Source organism: Alligator mississippiensis, chromosome 1, assembly GCF_030867095.1.
Source record: "Alligator mississippiensis isolate rAllMis1 chromosome 1, rAllMis1, whole genome shotgun sequence".
In the NCBI taxonomy this organism is placed as follows: Eukaryota; Metazoa; Chordata; order Crocodylia; family Alligatoridae; genus Alligator; species Alligator mississippiensis.
The window spans coordinates 8,106,909-8,128,902 of record NC_081824.1 but is presented as its reverse complement, the minus strand read 5'-3'; the positions used below and the strand labels follow the sequence as shown (position 1 = coordinate 8,128,902).

The 21,994-nt window shown below is 49.8% G+C and overlaps 1 protein-coding gene and 1 long non-coding RNA gene across 7 annotated transcripts in view; one reads left to right on the top strand and one right to left on the bottom strand.

Moving 5' to 3' along the window:
• Positions 1 to 21,994, bottom strand: part of GATA4 (GATA binding protein 4) — a 42,798-nt gene that overhangs the window by 19,195 nt on the left and 1,609 nt on the right. For all 6 annotated transcript variants that reach the window (XM_014610227.3, XM_019496415.2, XM_019496414.2 and 3 more), the window contains exon 2: positions 20,283 to 20,926. In XM_014610227.3, coding sequence (XP_014465713.1) covers positions 20,283 to 20,805 — 523 coding nt within the window. In that variant the 5' untranslated portion in view covers positions 20,806 to 20,926. The remainder of the gene's footprint in view (positions 1 to 20,282; positions 20,927 to 21,994) is intronic.
• On the top strand, positions 14,038 to 16,272 carry LOC109285420 (uncharacterized). Its single transcript, XR_002093157.2, has 2 exons — positions 14,038 to 14,099; positions 15,167 to 16,272. It is a non-coding gene; the product is annotated as an uncharacterized LOC109285420 (long non-coding RNA).

The following is a 21,994-nucleotide window of genomic DNA, read 5'->3' as shown; positions in this document are numbered from 1 at the left end:
ACTGCTAATAGACTTGCCTAGGGCTTGGGCTCCCATCCCTGCACTGCTGCACCCTTACCCTGTGTCTTGAGGCCAATGGGATTTAGCCTCTTGAATAACAGTCCTCTTCAACGTCATGAGGGTGAATATAGTACAGACCACAGGGTGCTCCAGCAGTGCAAAAATATAAGGGCACAGGCAGATGCAACACTTATATGCCCTAAAGTGCTAAAAAAAAACCCTGAGTGAGCAGATAATGCACAGTGCTGTGGCACTACAAGTTGGCTTAGACCAGATCAAAAAAAGATCCTGCAGCTTTTCACGTTTTAGCCAGAAGGCACCTGTATGTCTGTCTGCACACTTCTGAAGCACTACAAAAGCACTTAATTTTGAAAAAAAGGTGAAATATGAAGCACGTTACATGTGAACCAGCTCTGCTCTTCCACTAAGTAGACCTCCGAGAGACCAAGCCCATAGTCTCAGAGGCTGAAGCCTGTATCCATGCGCCAACCACTAGAAGGTGACCAAGAGCCTCCCTGCATTAGCTCGAGCTCCCCGCAGATGATGCTGTGCATTAGTTTATGACAAACCCTTCTCCTCCCGTCTGGCTTTGGGCCCCTTTTCATCTCTGCCCCCATCTTTTATTTGCCCAGCGAAAATGGATTTCCATTAATACAGCACTGGAACGCTGTTTACAGATGGAGGGAAATTTAATATCAACATTTCCCCATGCCAAAGTGTCTTGTCAGTTCAGTGAAGCCCCTTCACAAAGGAGAAGCTGTCGTTCAAATGCAGCCAGGCACTTACAGGCTTTAAACAGAGTTTGAGAGCCATTTTTCCTGCAGAGAAACCGTTTCCTAAAACAATTTATTATGATAAGAGGTGAGTGCCATATTCTTGTGTACATACCAGTCCCAAATGGACTCGGGGGGGATTCTCAGATGGCAAAAGTGCAGGCTGGCTTTTCAATATGGATCCAGCGTGTTCGGAGAGGGGGGAATAAGACGTGAGCTAGGAAGCTGTTTCCATAAGGAGATATAATTTGGAGAGCAGAGCACAGGGGCAGCCCCAAATCCCATAAAGAGTCACAAGAAAATCAGGAGAGGTTGGAAGCCTGGGTCATTCCTATAATGATACAAGGCAGGGAGGAGGTGGGGAGCAAAGTTGGGGGGACCTGAAGGGGCAGGGAACCTTGTAGTGGTGGGTCGTGGCCTAGGGGAGATGGGAAAGCTTGAATTGTGCCTGAGCGGACTAAATTTAGAGAGACATAGTTAGGTGGGTTAGTATGAAGACAAGTAGAAGGCAGGGTAGATTTGCACCTTATAGAATGACCACAGTAGAGATAGCTAGATAGCTAGATAGCTAGATAGCTAGATAGCTAGATAGATAGATAGAAGCTCACTTCATCAGGTGCTATGAAAGGACCAGATTTAGACAGCAAAGCACAGCACTTCATGCTGCAGGATGGCTCTGAGCTGCAAACCATAACACCAGGCTAGGCATCTCCCATCCCATAGGAACAAGCATGGCGGAACAAGCCTGATGAGACCCCACTTCTCTCTTTCATTCAGACAGCAGTCCCTTTAACATTTGAAGGGATTTATCGTCCAGTAAGCTCCAACCCAGTATGGAGATTGCTAAAGACCAGCCGCCAAAAGAATTTTTTTTCTCAGGCTTTTCCACAACCTTGAAATCCCCCCTTAGGCCTGCAAATGTCCCAGGAGAACTTTTACAATGTTTTTTTCCTATGTCCGATGAAGGGTGCTTGTGCCCGAAAGCTTGCAATGAAAGATTTTTTTTTTTTTTTTGCAAAAATCTTGTTGGTCTAAAAAAAGATATCATGTCTACTACGAGTCCTGATTGCCTCTCCCGAGCAGACCACACTTCAGGTTAGAAATGAAAGCAAGTCAGTGATTTCTCTCCTGCTTCCGTGTGCTGGCTTTGTGCTTTGGGGGATGGAATTCACCCCATGGCACCACTCCTGCATCGTGGTAGCAAGCAACCTATTACGGTGCACAGACCTTTGTTCTGGTCCTCTCCCTTGTGCGGGGAGGGAAATATGACCCTGTAGGAAGTTACATCATGTGCATTTATTGCCCATATGAACATTGTCCTCGGTTCTGCAACTGTCTCTAAGCTAATGGACGGGAGTCATTGTTGGTGAGTTTTCAGCCTCCGAGAGTGTTAAAGTCCCTCCTGATCTCTGGGAACAAGCGCTCAGGTAGAGGCTTTGTTAGGAAAATGTTATAAAATCTGTTTGAAGCCTGCTCTGATTATTTTTCCCCTCTTGTTTGACACATGTGCACTGGAAATATGTCAAATCCAGACTCTGGCAAGCGGTTTATTTGGTCTGCTAGGAGGAAAGGGTCCAACCTTCTTGCTTATAAAACAGTTGCTCCGTGATCTGATGTGAAACATTAAATCACTCTACAGGCATGTCTGTAAATCACTGTCCTCCTTACTATTCCAAGCCCCAAAAATGCTACAGCAAAGCAGCAACTACCTGAAGCCCTTATGCTTTAGGACACGTCCAAATGCAGAGCTCCCTGCTGCATACCGCCTCTCCGCTTGAGCCTTCCCACCACCAATAGTCCAGGCCCAGGAGGAGGCAATGATGAACACCCATGACCATCTGTTCTTTTTAACTGCCAGTGCAAGGCAGAGGATGAGACATGGCAAGGTGCCGAATTTCAGCCGATTTGGGATCTTAAACTTCATTGCTGACTTTGTCTTCGTTGCTGAACGACAAGAAAGAGTTCAAAAACTTCCCTGCATGCCATCGGACACGAACAGGGAAGTAACCCTGCCTGATCTGCGCAAGAAAGAGCAACCCCCAGAGGGACAGACTTCCATTTTCAACTCCCTCTGTGCAAAAATGAACTTTATTTCCTACGTATGGGGATTTTTTTTTACCAGCTTTAATTTTCCCTGAGCTGGATGAAGCACGGATGGACCTGAAAGCTTGCAGAAAAAGACAGGGGTTGTTTTGCAAATTCTTAGTTGGTCAAATAAAAGGGATCATCTCTGAAACAAGAGCTGTAGAGTTTTGCATTTCTTTGTCTCGGACCAACACGGCTACCACATACATCCCCGGGGCAGAGGGTGAAGCGCTCCAGTGATGGGCAGGGGTCACCACAACCTGCATATAAAGAGAGCAAAGGAAGAGAGAGCAGTTCTGTGCTTCAGACTACTCCCACTAGACAAGGCTGCCCAAAGTCCAGATCTTTTAATCCGCCTGGGCCTCAATTCCCTGCAGCAACGTGGTGAGGATGAGCTAATATCTGTGGGATACTAAGGTACTCTGATTTGGGTGCCATGTATGATATTAGGGAGCATCCTGCCCCTTCTACACTAGCCCAGGGTCAGACAGGCCCTGCTGTGTCTTAAGCAGCATCAGCTAATGTGCCTTGGCACCTCTACCCAGCAAGATTTTCCCCACCAGAACCATTCAGGATGGCTGAGCCGGTCACGACTTGTAGGGAAATTTAGGCAGTTCCCCTATAGTACAGTAGCTTCTGGTACCAAGGGTAAAGGGCTGTAGGTGGTTTGTACCTGATGCAGTTTCCTGAGCTCACCTTCTACACACTTTGGAAGCAGTGGGTGTGGAAGGGGAAACATCCCTGCCTTGTTTTTTCCTTTCCAGAGAAACTAAGAGGTGCCAGGAATGAAGTCTACGCTACATGACCAACGCCCTATTCGGAAGGCATAGGTAGGTAGGACTGCGCATGGTGCCTACACCTTGGCCTGGCAGATACCACGATGAATCATAGAAACTGAGGGTTGGAAGGGAGCTCAGGAGGTCACATCTAGTCCAGCCCTCTGCTCAAAGCAGGGCAATCCCCAATGGATGGTTTTGGCCCAGGTGGTTTTACTTACCTGGCAGGGGAGATCCCCTTCTTCTCAGCCTTGAATGACTTGATGTTGACCTGTCCCTTGCACTGCGGGCAGGCTGACCCCTGCCAGAGTCTATAATGCCTCCAACACGAGGATCTCGGCTACACCATTTATGGTGATGGAGGATTGCTCTTGGGCTTTCCCTCTAGCTTGCCCCTTTCATTTTTTTGGTGAGAGGTAAGTGAGACTAAGGGGCATCAGTCTTTCAGGCTTGAGGCTTGCACATGAGATGCCTGCCATGGATCTGGGTTGTATCTGAAGCCCCAGGTGGATGAGTCTGGGAGGTAGGATACTTGCCAGCGACAGACTTGAATGATTGAGCTCTGCTGATTTGGCCCAAGACACTGAATTTCAAAAAAAATAAATAAAAGGGCCCTGGAAAGTTGTGAAGAAGAGCTGAGTACATTCATAGAAAACAGAAAAATCAGGATTCATTAGCATAGCCCCACCCACTAAAAAAAAAATCAAGCATAAGCCCTGCTCCTTCAAAGCTGCTCCATGCAGGTTGCAAGCCCTGCATATACCTGCCCGGTAGAGAATGAGGCCTCTACACCGGCACGCACCCAAACTAGCTGCCTGAGTTGTACCGTGCCTTAAGTCCCGGAGTCTGTGTGCATGCAAGGCAAGGGATTTACAGCTCTCTGGGACCATCGGGCATCTACAGTATTACAGCATCTAAGGGGCCCCGATGGTCGCAGCGCCCTCGGGACTGACTTGACTTGACTCTCAAGCCAGGCCTGCAGTTGCCAACAGCCTGGCAGGACCATCCCAGTGCAACTGACCCTTACCGACTGGGAATGGAGGGACAGAGAGGTTAAGGGACTTGCTCAAGGTCACACAGAGAACCTGCAGCAGAGCCAGAAAAGCGTCTTGGACCCTCTGAGACCCACTGCTGTGCCTCGACCACCACGAAACCCCTGCCAGCTGAGCACTGCCTGTCTCCACGCCTGGCGGGTGTATGGCAGGCCCTGTGTTCACCAGGAGACCCTGGGTATTCTGAACAGGACACAGTCCACAGCACCACGACAGGGGAAAAAGTGGGGAAAGAATCAGAAGAAAAGAAGAGAAAGACCTTTGAACAGGTCAGGCCTTGTCGGGGTGGGCTGGGGAGGAACAGAAAGGACACGAAGAGCCACCAGTGGGCTGCCTCCCTCCCCCCATAGCTTCTCAGCCCCCACAGAAGGCATCCTGATATAATGTCAAGGGACATTATCACCCTATGATTAGATTAGATGCACTAAGGTGGGACCTGTTCCTGCTCCTCTGCAGGGCGGGCTGGAGCAGGAAGATCTGCTAACTCTCTGCCACCCATGTGGGGCTCAGAAAGGATGAGAGTAAATACAAGAAGGGAAGGAGGGAGGAGATGGAAGAGATGGGTAGGAAACGCCCAAAATAACCTCCCAGAATATTATTGTTGGCTCCATTCATGCTGATAGCTGGGTGTTTGAAGTCCCTTGGGGCCCAGTCTCAATTACCCTGTTCCTCCAGTTGAGCAGGCAGGGAGGGGTGGAGGAAGCAGTTCCCAATACTCTTAGGCACATATAGTCCTTATACTGCCTGTCCCTGCCAGGAGTTAGAGCTGCCTCCCATTTGGGCTATTTCCCTCGCCTCGCCCCATGCACAGGGGGTTGGGATCAGAGCTGGCACGCAGCCTGGATGCCAGCTCTGCAGCAGCAGGAGAGCCTTTCTGTGCAGGGGGGATATTCTCAGGGGCCTGCCTCTGCCTATTTAACACTGCTTGACACTGCCAGCGGCATAAAGTGACCCTGGTATAATGGAGATTTGAGCCAAGGGTGTCATTTCCCAGGACACGCGGTTCCTGCTATGACTTTTATTCCTCCCATGCTCACCTTTGGAACCCAGCTCAGGTCATACACGGATCCTTTGGCATCATAAACTGAGTGCCACGCGATTCACCCTTTTACCCCCTTTCCATACCGGCTCCTGGGTCTCCAAAGCTCCTCCCAGTGTCCCTGGGATCTCTCAGGGAAAGCTGTGACTGCACACCCATCCCCTGAAGCCCATTATCCTTACTAGGATTTCCCCAGGACTGTTCCTGGGACTGAAGCAGTCAAAGCACCGTTTATACCCAACTGTATGAAATGGCTTTCCAGCGATGGCTCAGCCCTTCAAAGACAAAGGCACGCGCTTAGCAACGCGCTCAGTGACTAGCCCCAGTAGCGAGATCCCAGCCCCACTGAAGTCAGAGGGAGTTTTTCCACTCATTTTTAGGGGCACGGTGTCACCCAGCTGCTAACTTCAACGGGATAGTGCCTAACATTAAGGATGTGGGTAAATCTTTGTCAAAATGGGATCTCGATATGCCAAACAGCCCCCGAGATCCTTGCATGGCAGGTGTCATAAGCAGCGAGATTGATCTTTGTACATATAGATGTATACATTATTTTTTGCACACCCAGGATGCTAGTCTTCACCTGTTATCACAGCGACACTGGCATGATGCAGATTGTACTGGCCTCGCACGTAAAGCGATGTCCCCGTTTCTGACCACCCCTTCCACGGTTGAGACTAAAACGGGTCCTGATTTGCCTTTCCACTGTTTGCACAGTGTGTTTCCTTACTTGGGTCCCGCTCACCTTAGATAATGGCATGAGCCTGGCCTTTCTCTCAGGTGGTTTCACCTGGCTGGAGCTCAGGCTGGTGGCTTGGGCTGCACACATTTCACAAGGAAGCCTTATGCAAAATGCTTACAAATATACCTATGAATGCCGTCCTTATTGCTCCGTGACACACGCTGCTGAGGCTCCAACTTCTGCACTGAGGGTCCCGTTCCGCAACCCTTTAGTCAAACAGCTGCTCTTTGCTCAAGTGAAAAGTCCTGTCGACTTTGACAGGAGTAATGACTGCACGATCCCACCTAGCAGTGCACTTACAGAGCCGGATCCTGATCTGGGTTGCACTGGGGAAGCTCTCTTGATGAATCCAGAGCATACACGTCTGGATATTTTAATCAAACGCTAGCCAAAATATACCACTTGGTCTAATGCTATTCATCATGTCAAATAGGCCAGGTTTGTGCTCCCCTGTCTTGGTACCCCGGAATAGGGATATTAAGCCTCTTTCCTGCCTTATTCATTATTCTGAACGCTCGATCACTTCAATTCACGGGGATGAGAGGAAGAGACAGACAGAGATTTCCACAGTGACTGATAATGTATTTGAAAAGGTCAATTCAGAATTTGACAAGCACACAGAGCGCAGCCCAAGCCAATAAAACCACAGGTACCAAACTTATCAGGGGAAAATATAACTTGCAGTTTTTCTAACTCAATTGATTGGACTTTTATCTAAAATAACAGGCATTATAAGATAGGAAAAAGCTCGAGATAAGGAACAGAATTGAGTAGTCTTGAATCAGATCAGATTATGGACAGGTTCAAACTCCCACACCTGCCCTAGATGGATCAATGAAAGTTTTTTTTGGCATTGTCCTCCCCGGGTTTGAAACGCTGCTAAAGTTGAGTGAACTTTGAGACTTGAGCGTTTATTCTGCGATTATAATTAACCTGCTCACCGGTCACTATTGATTTCGCCTGAATGGATGTGACAAAGTTTGACGGCGTGTTTCAGAAACCTAAACGGATGGGGAGGAAGGAGAGTGAAGAGATTTCTGGAGAGTTCTTGCTCAGGAAAAATTCCCACTGACGGGAGTACGACGGTGGGAGGTGGCAGAGGAAAGACAGAGCCCACTCTGTTAAATGTTAGTCTTCAAGGTGCCACCCTGCCCTGGCTTTTGCCTGGTCAATGATGTAGAGGAATTTCACATGAATGTACAGGGAAGCACAGAAAAGTGTACGGCTGCATCCTCTGTCGGGATAACTCTTTGTAGCCTGCTGGGATCCTGAACTGGCATAAACGGGGGTCTCTCTAAATGGGGGAGGCTCTCCATATCTTGTCCAATGCAAGGCAAGGCGAGGGCTGAGTGCTGGATGCACCGGCCAGGCCTGCAGACGAAGGCTTTGTGCTGGGCCAGGGGTTTCTGGGTTAGAGAGGAAAATCTCAGCCCAAATCAGCCTGGAGAGCTGCTGTGGGGCATTGAGAGCGGTGGCACCCATATCTGGTTATGACACCTTTATGCTTTATGCACCCCAAGACATGCACGGCACTCCCTCCTAGACGGAGAACAGCAAACTGCTGGGTGTAGCGTGCCCTCCCACGCTCCTCTCTCAGTGTGATCAAAACTCGACATACAGAGCCGCACATGCCCGCCACCGACAATCTCCAATGTCCAGGACCCTCCCCAGACCCAAGCACGTGTTCTTGATACAAGCACAGTCATGCATTTACAGCCCTAAACCTTCAGAAGTCACGAGTCCAGCTCCCCAAATTCAGTCAGGGGATGGACCGACTGACCGATTCCTCATCATATCAGGTCCTCTTTACTTCCCTTCTAGGTTTTGTACATTTAGGGATCATATTTTCCAGCTTTATTCCACAAGCTTTAAGGGCTAAACACTTGCTGTTCCTTTCCTGGGGAAAGCAGAGATCCTCCCACTGCAAAGGAGCTGGAATTTTTTGGGCAAAGAAATGTGGTCCTGGCCACGAAGCACTGGCCTCTAGTGCAAACCCCTGCTCCAATCTGCTTTTAGACATGGAGGGCGCCTATACTCGTGCAGCGACGCTGCTCCGACGCACTGTAATACCAACTCATCAGAGCAGACTCGATTAATCGAGTCTGCTGAAGCGTGGCAATTACAGCGGACTCCCGTGTCACATGTATCAGGGTCCCCACCCTGACAAAGAGTAGTGGGGGTGCTTTAACTAAAGCTCATTAGAGCTTTAGAGCATGTGTATCAACTCCCAGCGAGCCTTAATTTTCCCATTGCGGAAAAGACTGTTTTACCAAATGGCATTGTGGAAGGAGAGTTCAGAGGCCAGGGGGAGATGGGTTTCAAAGGATACGTGGAAACGTACGGGGAGCTGGATGAGACACAGAGAGGCTGGCTGGGATGGCAGGAGGAGCAGGCTCTCAGGCCGGGAGTGATGAGATACCGATAGGGAAGGGATCCGGCCTGATTTTTGTTCTGGGCTCTGCCTGGTTGCAGCCATACACTGTCTCTTGGCTTCTACGTAGACTGTTAGCCCTTGCAAGCAAAGCCCATCTCCGATCTGTGGCTGTACAGCTCCAAGCACCATGGGCTTCTGGCTCACAGCTGGCGCTCCTGGCCATTAAATAAACAGGACCATTACTACTAATAGATTGTGCCAAGGGACTGTGAAGAAGGGGTATGCTGGAAAAGGGAGGGCAGGGAGGAAAAAAAGAGACACAAAGTCAAAGAGCACACCACAGCATTTTAGGTCATGATTTCTGCTGCTGCACTTCAGGGTATACTCTAATCTCTAATCCTTCAGGATTAAGAGCAAGTGTTCCCTGCAGGTAAATTATTCTGCTGTGCCAGCCTCTGAAACATGTGGAGACTCCTCCTCCGGCTGCTCCAATCCTCCTTTGGACAAGGCGTCCGCATGAGCGGGAACATGCAGCGTCCGGCACTTCAACGCCTTCTGACATGCTGCAAAACGCTCAGCGCCTGTGGCTGTGTTCACTGCACTGCAAGCAAAATTAGGTACCGAGAAATCCCAGTGTTTTAAAAAAATCGCAAGAAAAAAAAATAAAAGGTGGCGTGGCACACGTGGCTGCAGTGCGTGCCACCAGAAACTGGAGCCTGGCTGAGCAGAGCCGTGATCCGGCTGTCAGCCAGGCTCCGGGTATCACTGCCCCAGCAGCCCCGGGAGGCCCCCAAGACCCCAGGTAATGCCACATGCCAGAGCACACATGCAGGGGCATGCTCGGGGACAAGTGGCAGCACCGCTGCTGTTTGTCCCCAGGGAAACGCACGTTCCCATGTGTGGGGATGCACCCGAAGAGCCTTCATTTTCCCTTTGCAGAAAGACTTTTGCCAAACGCAGGCCCGTTCCCCCACCCTGCCAAGTGCTGGGTGGAAGCCGCCCAGATGCACAGCATGCCTATAACAGGGTGGAACATCCTGATCAAATATTGATTGTGTGACCCTACACACTGAAGAAAAAAAAACCCAGATCCCTTTATGCTGAAGCTGATAAATTTGGGGGCCCCTTGCCAGAAAGCAAGAAAAGTCCCACTGGCGTTAGCCTTGGGCTTCACATGCTGCAATTCAGCTGCGTCAGGGAATCTGTTCATTTTGCAGGGTGGAGAGGAGTGGGGGGTGTTCCCCTGCATCTCACCTTTTTTCCCCTCTCATCCTTGCTAATGGGCCTAGTCTTGTTGCGCCTCTGGCCCACAGCAGATCTCACTTGGATTTCAGCAGAACACGATCTGCCCAGACCGAAATGGTTTACTGCGGGCCCCATCCGGAGCTCCTCACCCAGGCAAAAGAGCAGGGTGAGTATCTCTCGGTAAGAGGAACCCAGTTTTGCATGGCATCGCTGCACGAATTATCATCCCTCTTCACTGCTGGCCCCTGGGTCTGATATGCTGCTTTGCACCAGGCACTTAACAAAGGCAAATAAGGATTGTCCAGCCCTTGTTTTATAGGTGAAGAAACCGGGGCGCAGAAAGGTAAATTAGTTTCTAGCAACGGAGGTGAGACTTGAACCCAGGTGTGGCAATTCCTAGTCTAGCCATCAGGTGACACACCTTGAGCCCACGCTCAATGCACCGCACTTTATAACAAAGACCTAAACTGTGTTCCTACACTCTTACGCTCTTGCTTATAAAGGACAAGCATTTTAGCTGTCCTTATAGTTAACGAACCTCAGCCTACATGTATACGGCCTGAAGAAGGGCCCTCCATGCTTAGCTTGACCAACAGCTCTCCCAACTATAAGGCTGGTCCAGTAAAATACATCGCAAAAAAATCCTTGCCTCTCCTACATTTCCTGGACTATCAAAGCTTTGACAATACAAAAATAACCAGCCGTTCCAGGGCCTGATAGCAGTCCCCAACAGGGACCCAGTTTTCAGTGGAGAGGGCTGCTCAGGACTTCCTGGAAAACATGGAGGAGCCCTTTGAAGTCCGGCTCTCAGAAATCACGGCACCATCTTTTGAAAGCAGAGCCTCGCCTTTTCACGTCGGTCCCAGCGCCCGTTCCTGCTCCCAGCGTATTAACATTACCGCGGCAGTACGGGGCCCGTGCCGTTCGGTGCAAGGGAGACGGCAGCAGAGACGAATGCTTGACTCCATAAGTGACTTAACACAGAATTCAACTAAATGAATGCCTTCAACGTCTGGATGGTTGGTTGGTTTCACAACTGAGAGACGCCACTGCTGCAAACCCTGCTTTAAGATCAAAGCATTCAAATCATAAGGTTGACAAAGTTCTTTGGGCGAATAGGATATTTTTTATTAGACCAACTTACAGAGTTGGAAAAAAATCATAAGGTTCGCATGTTCCAAGCCGGCTGTGGGACTGCGGGGGGGGATCAGCGTTGCAAATCTCAAACCCAGATCTCCTTGACTGGAAGGCATATTAATGCTTCCGGGACCCAGCCTGAGCCAGGTGTTTTCTGCACACGGCAAGCCCACGTGGCCAGGCCGAACAGAACGAAATAATAATAACGGAAGGAACCGACTGTTTCAGAAAACACGGCACGACGGAAATGTCAGCACTGCAGCAAGTCTGTTCTGCGGTGGTCATTTATAATCCAAGGGGCTAATCCTCCTAGGAAAGGAGACAAGTCATTCCCACTGGCTTTGCTGGGGTGACAGAGTCCCTGCAATGCTGTTCTCCTACATGCAAATGTCAATGCACGGCGGTTACACTGAGCAGGGCCCTCAAAAATGTCCGAAACGTCTCCCCACCGAGTGGAGGTCGCAGGGCGAGTGCTAATCGCAGCAGTGGGAGGAATTTCAAGGGGGGGCGGACAATGCTTCACATTAATTGCTGCTATTTCTGAGACGCGAGTGCACCGCCTGCACCTCTGCAGCAAACTTCTTTATTTTTTTATTTTTTAATCACAGGCCCTTGTCAAATCCACACACAGATAAATATTTTTAATGGGCCGCTTGCGGCCGGACGAACGTACAGTTACAAATGGCCAACCCGACTTATCGCACAATAAGGATCTATTCATAGAAAGCGCAGCATCGATTTAATTTTGCCTGGAAGAAAACGCTGACTCCCAACCCGATCGCTGCCAGGTCGCTTGGTTCCAACCAGACGCGTTGCGCATAAAAAAGCCCAGACACAACCTTCCCTGACAGATTACTTGTCATTTTTTAATATTTAAAAATGGAGAAGGAACTCTGTGAATGCTTTTTTTTTTTTTAAATCACTTTGGTCCAAACTTTTTTTCCTTTGGTATTTAAGCGAGATCCAGCAACCGCACAGAGAAGTACAGAGGCCTTCCTCCAGGGGAATCGGAGGGTGAATTGACTCCGACTGGGTCTGCTTTGAGACCTTTGCCTATATCCGTAGTGGCCTTAGGGGAGAGCAAACTGGGGGCCCACCCAGGGCGCCACACTTTAAGGGCCCCAAAATTTTGAACCTAGAATGAAACTAGAATATAGCTCAATTTAAAAAAAAAAAAAAACCTCTTTGTATTCTCAACATTGTATTAAAATATTTTCACTGCAGTTTCATGGAGAGGGCAAAGTGAAATTGAGCTCGAAAATGTCCAACGTGCTTACAGGTCATCAAAATTAAGCTTCTAAGGGGCCCCAAATGACTGTCTTGCCCAGGGCCCCAGCAACCCTAAGGCCACCACTGCCTATATAGCTATACTGGTGTACGTCCTAGCAAAGCTTCCTTGGCAGGGACACAGCATCTCCCAGCTAAGTTGCACGCCTGCTGCTATCTTCCACCCCAGCCCCACAAGGGAAAGCAGCAAAAGCCCCATCTGGCCAGTCGGAGCCTGGTGCAGGCACAGCCCTGTCGGTCAAGGAGCACCCCTCTTCGAGATCCTGGCCAAACAGCAGCACCGACAGAAATCTGCCGTACAGACCTCAACCTGGCGAACAGTGCAAGCAAATCTAAAGCCCATATCTGTCAGCTTCGAGGACCCGGCTCTCTTGCCAAGCGCACCGACGACATCGGGGGCAGAAGACGGCTATACCCCTAATTCATTTTCTAACAGCCTAAGCGCCAGATGCTAACCGCCCCGCTCCACAGCGACCTCTCAGCCTCCCAGTGCCTGTACATACGAAGGGAAACCCAAAATAAGGGGTGCAACCAAAGCATTCCCGCGGGAGATTCCTAATGCAATGGGATTCCTTCCCCCGGCCCAGCTACCCCGCTTGGACCCCCCAGCAACACCTCTGCCTTGCTGACATGACTCACTCCCAGCCATGAAACTGCAGCGATACCAGACCGAGGTGGAATGCAGGGAACTCCAGGGCTAAAGCAAAGGCCTCCCAGTGAAACGAGGAGCCTTTGAGAGCTGTAGTTTCACGTTCTTGTCCAGCCCGAGCTGCTCTCACGGCCACTGGAATTCTCCTTGCATGCAGACGGCAGGATGCAATTGCAAGGGGGGGCCTGAGTCTGCCATCAGAGCCGGCCGAGGCGGCCAGCTCCGTGCTGGCCAGTCTGATTTTTTAATTTTTTATTGGTCTCTTCATTTTTAATAAGTCCCGTTTCTAATGCAACAGGCCCCACTGGAGTCTGTGGACACTACTGCAGTCTTGCAGTTCTTCTTTTTAGAGTGGTTCTTTTTTTAATCGGTGCATTTTCAGCTGAACACTGCCGATTTAAAAAGGCTCCTGCTTTTGCAATGATCAAACCCCCAGATATTTTGCCCATTGAGAACGGAGTATTCCCTCTTTCAAGGGACAAAGTACGAAAGCTTTCCTTGCCATCGCTCTTTACCCTCCGGAGTTGCATTTGCATCGTTAAATGCTCACCCACGGGCCAGCCCTGAATTCACCAACACGAGCACATGCACTTTTCATCCTAGTGAAGACGTGTCCAAGGGCTTAGAAATACATCCGGCTCAAGCGTTCGTGTCAAGTCTACAAGAAGGCCTGTGCCCCCCATTATGCCAATTTTGCAGACATTATCTTTGGGTCGCCTGCAGGCTCCCAAATGCAGGCTATCATCCTGCCAGCTGTGTGTGTGTGTGTGTGTGTGTGTGTGTGTGTGTGTGCGCGCGCGCGGCGGGGGGGGGGGGGTGGCATCCTGTTTGCTTGGAATAAAACCCTGGCCCCAGTGCCGTGAATGAGAAAATCCCCTCTGTCTTCAACCAAACCAGGATTTACCCAGCCTCCAGGAGTGAATTGGGAACATCCCCTCGGGTAAATAACCCCCGATTAACCGTAACGTGTTCAGAGAACTTTATCCTCTTTGCTCCACAAAGGTGGCAAACATCCAAACCCGTAGTCACTTCACAGAGATCAACGCTTTTTAAAGTCTTTCACTATTATTATATTAGTAAGCCTGTGGATGGGGAGAGAGAATTTTAAGGCATTAGATGAATTTTACGGTATTAGAGACAGACCCCTTTTCTTAAGATTGCAATGTTTTCTCTAAGCAATTCAAGAAATGCAGTGAGAATGTACTAATTGCAGCGGTGCAGTGGCAGTATTTTAGCTGACAAGGTATTAGCAGCATTTCTGCATGTCATTGTTTTCCTTCATTTGCTTAAAATGTCAGCTCATTTAAAGCCAGCGAGATGCCCCAGCTTTGAGGATTTTGGTGGGGGGGGAAACAAAAGCTCGTGTGTCTGAGCCACAGACTGCTTTTGCTGGGAGTCCTGAGTCTTGTTTCAGGTGTCTGTTGAGCCAGTTTTACCATGATGTCACTGCACCGATGGCAGCGGAGTCACACTGGCACAAGGCTGGCACCATGGCTCGTTTCAACAAGAGTGCCCTCTTCGGTGTCTGCCAGGCCAGGGGTGGCCCCCTGAAGCTAGCAATTCCCACTCAGATAAACCATCTCAGCGGGGGCTGTCTCGCAGCTTTTTTTTTTTTGGTGAGGCCTAGGATGTGAAGACAATTTAGGCTGGGAATTAGAAAGAGGTCACTAACCAGCAGAGGTTTGGGGGCCTGGATGGCTCTAAAATAGAGTCAAATGCACTTCCGAAGGGCCTGGCACAGCCTGTTTGCCTGCGATAACTGAGGACTGGACTTGACTCAGAAAATGAGCCACCTCTATGCCCCGGGATGCGAGTTAAATATTGCAGGGCTGACTTTTAAGGTGGGCACCGCACATATGTAACGTGTGACGAGAAAGAAAGAGGTGTATACCCTTGAAAGTCCATGCGCATGGAGGCATTTGATACACTCCAGGAAATCTTTTTTTCAATATACTTTTCTGCCTTGTCCATATAATTAAAGGTAATGTTCGTTCTTGTTTTCACAAGCCGTTCACACACAGAGGTCACCTCTCTGGACGTGCGGGAAACCTCGGTGCTTCTTGCAGCAGCACAAAGACTGCAGAGTCACATGGACGTCAACCAGGGGATGCTACAGGGCAAATATCTGCCCGTACCCCTGCTTGGAAAGCTTCTGATCTGCCCCAACATCTCTGAGCAGCAACAGAGGAGATGGTTTCCTACAAAGCGGATGGTTTCTGCTCCAGGCTTTGATCTTTCCAGATACGGCTGCTGTGCTGCAAAGCTGCCGTGCAGACAACCTCCTGCCTTGCCTTCTTCTGCGGTTTGCGGTGGGGGAAAAATAATCCCATGAATGGCCGACAAAGCCTTCCATGATAAGCCCCCAGCAAAATCAAGGAGCCCAATTCTCCTCTAGGTTACTATAAGCAGCTGCAAGGAACTGAACCGGCATCCGTGAAAGGAGAATGAGTAGCTCAAGGGGGTTGCATGGGAGGTAAAATAAGATTAGATCTAACCCACTGTCTTTATGGTGCATGGACTGAGCAAGCCTCTCCCTTCCTCAGCCTGCATCCTGGGGGCTAGACTTCATTTCTCCCTCCCTCTTAGGGGATGTGGATTCACCTGGCCTGGCGGGTTACATGGCTCTGCTAATTTTGGAGGAGCTTTCAAGATGCTCAAGAAGAGGAGATGGCTTTTGACTGTGGCAGGCGAGGAAAGCAGACGGTGACCATGAAAGGCAGACTTTAAAGCCAGTTCTTTTCACGCATCGTTAAGGCAGGAATTCATTAAAACATCATCAAAACAAATGCTTGGATCAAGTTCATGCCCAGACAGCCCCAAACCTCCCATTCAGGGTATGATAATAATGCTCAGAGATTTGTATCCCAAGAGAGGGTGAACAAGGCACTTCGGGATTATGCTGGGGAAAATTCGCAGGCGGGTCCAAGTGAATGATGAGCCTCGATCCAACTGGGATCCTAAACCACTAACAGCACTTTGGAAAAATCTGTCCATTGCTCTTTGCCCCGGACTCCCTAGTGCTTAAGCCAGCGTAGGAGCAACACGCTGTATAAACCTAAAAAAAAGATCATTTTTTTGCAATTCTTTAGTCTAATAAAAGGTATCATCTCCGAGCCAAGAGGTCTAGAGTTTTGCATTTCTTTTTAAACCTAACGCACAAACATAACATAACAACAGTCCTACCGAGCCAATCGCTCCAGAAAATAGACTTCAGTGGAAATAACAAGCAAGTAAGAACGGCAGGACAGAGCTCCTGGTGCCTGCATGAGTTCTGTGGCTCAGGGAAGCCTGTAGCAGTTAATAATAATGATAATAAGGATAACAATAATAAGGATGATACTACTACTACCAATAATAATTTGTATTCAAGTCATACCAGATCTGAAGCCACCACTGCGCTACAAACTGCTCCGTGCCTAGAGCAGACGCTGATCTTTCCACTGAAATATATTTTAACCAAAGCGTGTGAGGCTCTCCGTCAAACAGTAAATGACTCTTTCCAGGGGAACAATTTAATCCCATTTCACACAACACGGCGCGTAATTTCTTGCCTTCCCCCACCCCACCTTCTTTCCTGAAATAATTCAATTTTTTCATCCAGGCTTCCTCCCCAGGAAGCCAGCCAGCAAAGACCCTGCTTCTTTGCTTGTTAACTGCTGTCCTACAACTTTTGCGTGGTTCATACCAACACTTGGAAAAGTACAGTCACTACAAAGTATCCCCTTAGGTTAGAAAAGCCCCTGGCTGGAAGTAATCTTTGTTCCCATTTAAATACTGATGGGCAGGTCCTGCAGGCAAAATTCCCTTGGAATACAATGGGCATGACGAGCAAAGAGGAAGATTTGCACCCAAAATAACCTGATCTCACGCAGTTGCACTTAAAAGGATCCCTGGGCTTTAATACCGCATTTACAGTTGTCACACCCAGCTCCTAGGCACAGTTTCAATGTCTGCGACTTCATTATTTTCCCCTGCATTTTAAAAACCGGAGACCCCAGACTCTGCAAGCAGATCCAAACAGACTGACTCCAAAATACGTGGGGAGGCCCTGCATCGCGGCCTAAGGGGTTTGATCTCAAACCTAGAACTAAATCTCAGACCCAGTCGCTCCACCTCTGCTCTTCTCTCCACTGCCGCATGCCAACGATTTATTATTTCGATTTGCCCGGTTGGCTTAATAATATGCCTGGCATTGCACACAACACAACCGGGAACACAACCTCTGCTCTGCAAGCTTCAAATCACAGCCAGGGACTTTCAAACACCGTTTCGGGGGCGAATGCTGGAGTCATTAAAATCCTGATAGCAAAAACTCTGCTCTGTATTAAGTCAGAGAAAGGATCAGGCCCGAAAAGACACAAAAGGCCGTTGGGTGGGAAATGAAGAGGAAGGAAGAACTGAGTAGGGTGTTGGGGAAATCACAGACTTCGATTTTGTTTTTACATTTAAAATTATTAAGAACCCCCTAGTTATGGTCACTGCAAAGGGTTGTGTTTTTTTTAAGGTAAGGTCTACAAAATAATCCTCTTTTCATGCACAGAGGAATATTTAACAGCTCTGGGGCTTGTTACACCGCCTGTCTTGACCATCCTGCTGGTAACACAAGGCAGGGGCAAATTTTGTCCTTAAAATAATGCCCGGTATTTTATTAAACGACTCTGTGTCGACCACAAAAAAAGCCTGAAAGAGCTGGAAAGCCAGGATCTCCCCCGCAGAACCAGCTTTTTATTTGTGCAACTTTTCAAGGAGAAGAAAAAAGTTGCAGAAAATCCGACTGGGCACAGGGGGAAAAATTGTGCTCCTGGTGGAGGTTAAACACTCTTATCTTCAAACACGTTATGGACAAATTTGAGTCATTTTTCTTTGCACTGCATTTTATTTTTAACTACACCTCTGAGGCTAAATAAATACCACCAGAGAGGGAACATGGAGAACAAACAGGATTCAAGAGATTATAACCTGGGGATTACATACGGGACTCACTTCTTTTCCTTTCCCACAGGACGGCTTTCCTCTCCACCATCTTGCCTCAAGAGAAAAGTGCAACTTTTTTTTAGCCTCTTGGGCCTTTTTTTTTTTAATCCTTTCAAATACATTTCTGAAATAAATGACCTGATTTTTTTGAAAGCCTTTCGGTCTGGCAGCTCAATGAAAGCGAGCTGGCTAGCCCAACGCCTTGGAAAAGTTAGGGCACTGATTTAAAAGAATGACATGACTTTAGAGGTCCTTTTCTGTCCCTCCCTTCACTTTTCTCTCTGGTCAAACTTGGTCCTACTAATAACCACAATGTCCCTCCATTATCAGCTATGGAAACGAAATGCATGCATTTCACCCGGCTCGCAAACTACGTGCCTGGACCCTCGTGGCAATTCGAGGGGCTTCAGGGACTGAGCATGTTCACTATTTCACCCAGCGGAGCCCTGTCCTGGATTTGCTCCCAAAGCACTTCACCCTACATACAGAGACCGCAGCTGTGGTTTTAAACCAAGGCTGAACCTGCTTCTTCCCCAGACCTAAGGAAGAGCATTTTGGGCCCGAAAATACCTTTTCCAACTACCCAGTCGGTCCAATAAAGGCTCCTGCCAAACCAGCCGGGCTGTTTGTACAGCCACAACAGCATTTACACGCCTTGCTCCGTTTAGCTTTTTCCAGAGACGGCAAGCACCTAAATCAATGCATCTCAACTTTTTTAGGCACAAGGGCCCCCTTGTTAGACTCAAGCTCCCCCTCCTTAGACTTAAGACACCCCTCAGAAAACACCAGCTCTTAAGTTTTCACTCCATTTCTGACTATGGAAAAATAACACGGCAATTTTTCTGTTGCAAAGAATTCAAAAAATCCTAACCGGGCAGAGGGTTTTTTTTTCTTTTTACACTTTTTTTTTTATCCTCTGCACTAATTGGAAATCATTGGTTTCCTCTTGTGAAGCATGTGTGCACGCCTTGGTGTGCAAAATTGCATGGCACCCCTGAAAGGATCTCGAGGCACCCGCGGCTTCCTGGTGAAGAATCACTGGCATGAGCACCCTGGTGCATCTCGGCCTTGCCATCAATGCCCGACGGCTCTTATCTGAAACAACGGCACACCGGTGCAAACATGGTTGCAAGCCCAGGGCTCTGTTTTTCGCTAGGCAGCCCCCTGCCTAGTGAGATCTAGTTCTTCTAGTTCCCAAGAACAACCCCCGCCATAAAGAAAATGTTCCAGACCCCACTGCAGCGCTCCAAGGACCTCAACGCTCAAGGACCTCGGCGCTCCAATGACCTCCGATCCCTCAAAAAAAAAAGGGAACGGACAAATTCTTGGAGGAAAGAGGCATCAGTGGCTATTGAGTGCAGGAGTTAAAGGGACAACTTCTGAACCAGAACTTCCTAGACCTCAAATGCTGAAGGCTGCAATTGAGAGAGGAACAGGGAATTTTGATCCTGCTCATACCCTGCTCACTCTCCCTTTCAGCCTTTGCTCTCTGCTGCTGTGCGACACAGGCCTATTGGATGCATATCAGAAACACAGGCTTTACACCCACAAAGCAACTATTAGCCGCCCTGGTTATTTGAGCGGGATATTGGGTATGCATCTGCTGAGTCTGGGGGTCAACAGAAGAGAAAACAGGATGGGTGAAGGTCCAAGGTTCAAAATAAGTGCACCAAAGGGTGGACATGGAACAGACCACACTGGCCAGTGCCCACTGGCCCTTGAATGAGTCCCAGGAGCCAGTGGACACTGGTCAGTGAAACTCGGCCCAGACATGTGAGTGGACTAGGAACATAAAAGTGATCCAATGGTCCCTGGGAGTCGCCGTGGCCAGACCCTCCTTCCTGGTCAGATAAATGGCAAGCTTGGCTAGGGCCAGGAGGAGGCTGACCAGGAGGTCCTGGGGACCTGGTGGGCACCGCGGACTGTGTGACACAGGAGACCAGGCAAGACACCTACGGTCTGACCCGGTCCATAGCCAGTCTTATGGACTCCTCCATGCAGCTCTGCCTGCCCCGGCTAGCTTGGATACCTTGGATGCCCAAGTGCCCAGGAGGCAACTGATGCCCCTGATGGCAGGAAGGAGACTGAGCCCTTGCAGTCAAGGAGGGGACAGATGCCCCTGGTAGGGAGAAGCCAGGATGGGGCTTACCTATGTTGGCGTGCCTTGTGGCCCCTGGCGCAGCACGACTCTGGAGACTGTGTAGCCCGGAGCTGTCGAAGGGCGTCGTTGTCCATGTGCTGCCCATCTCGGGGCTCACGTAGGCCGGGTAAGGGCCAGCGTAGGAGCCGCCAAAGCCCCGGCTGTACTGCTCCCTGGCGCCGGCCGAGAGGCTCAGCGGGCTGCTGTAAGCAGCAGCAGAGGCAGAGGAGGCCAGCGGGGCGCTGCTGGAGAAAGGGAAGCGGGAAGAGGTGGGCGGCGGGTGCGATGAGCCGGGGTTGTAGGCAGTGCCGTCGGGCGCAGGTTGAGTCCAGAGAGAGGGGCCAGAGCCCGGGCTGCCCGGCTGCGAGGAACTGCTGCCCTGCAGGTAGGGCAGGGCGGGCAACACAGGCGGCACCCGCGGGCTGGGCACGTAGACGGGCGAGGCGGCGGCAGCGCTGTGCATGAAGCCAGCCGCCCCGTCGTAAGCCCCCGTGGGGCCGTGGTTGGCCGCCATGGCCAGGCTCTGGTACATGGCTGTGGCTCCCTGTGGCTCTCCTCGTGGCTCAGCGGCTGCAGTGTGGCCCCATGTGGCCAAGAGGCCTGTCCAGTCCTGTCCTGTCAGTCCGTCCGTCCGTCTGTCCGTCCGCACCCACCTGCGGGAGAGGAAAGTGGGTCAGGCCCGGGCAAAGGGGGGAGAACTGCGATTGAGCCCACAATGGAAAGGGGCAGGAGATGTGCGTGCACACATAGGCACACATATCCCCATACACACACACAAATACATAAACACACCCCGATGTATGCACACACAGATGCGTGCACATCCCTGGGCCCAGGCATACACACCCATGCATTTCCACACACACACGTCTTCATGCATGCACACGCATATACACTCCCTCTCCATACATGTGCACACATCCCTGTCTGCATATACATCTGCATGCACACACACATTTGCTTGCACACACATCCCCAGGTACACACGCATACACACACATATCCCCCTCCACGTACATGCATTCACATCCATGCACCCTCCTGCACCGATATACACTTATTCACACAACCTTGCAGATCCCCATGCACACAACCACACACACACAGACAGACATGACTGCATGCACACACTAGTGCATGGACACACACATCCCCAGGGCACACATGCACACACACAGAGCACACTTCAATTCACACACATGCCTCCCCCCAGCCAGACCAGAACACACATCCCCACATTTATACAGATGCAGCCTTGCGTGCAGACAGGCACCCCCCCATGCACATGGATTCACACCCACCCCCTTGCACACAAGAACACAGTCCCACCCCCGCACCACCACATTCAGATCCTTTTATTTCCCTGTGTGCACACACTCACACACATACATGCAAATACACACACACATATGCGCACACTCACATACACATGCTTGCACACAGATACACACATATGCACACACTCACATACACATGCACACACATATACATAAGCATGCACAGATACACACAGATATGCACACTCATGTACACATGTTTGCACACACACACACATGCACACACTCACATACAGGTGCACACGCACAGACACACACATATGCACACGCTCATGTACACGTGCTTGCGCGCAGATATACACACATGAACACGCACAAGCACATGCCCACACACATACACACTCCTGTCCCTTGCATGCACGGACACACACGAGGTCCAGACAG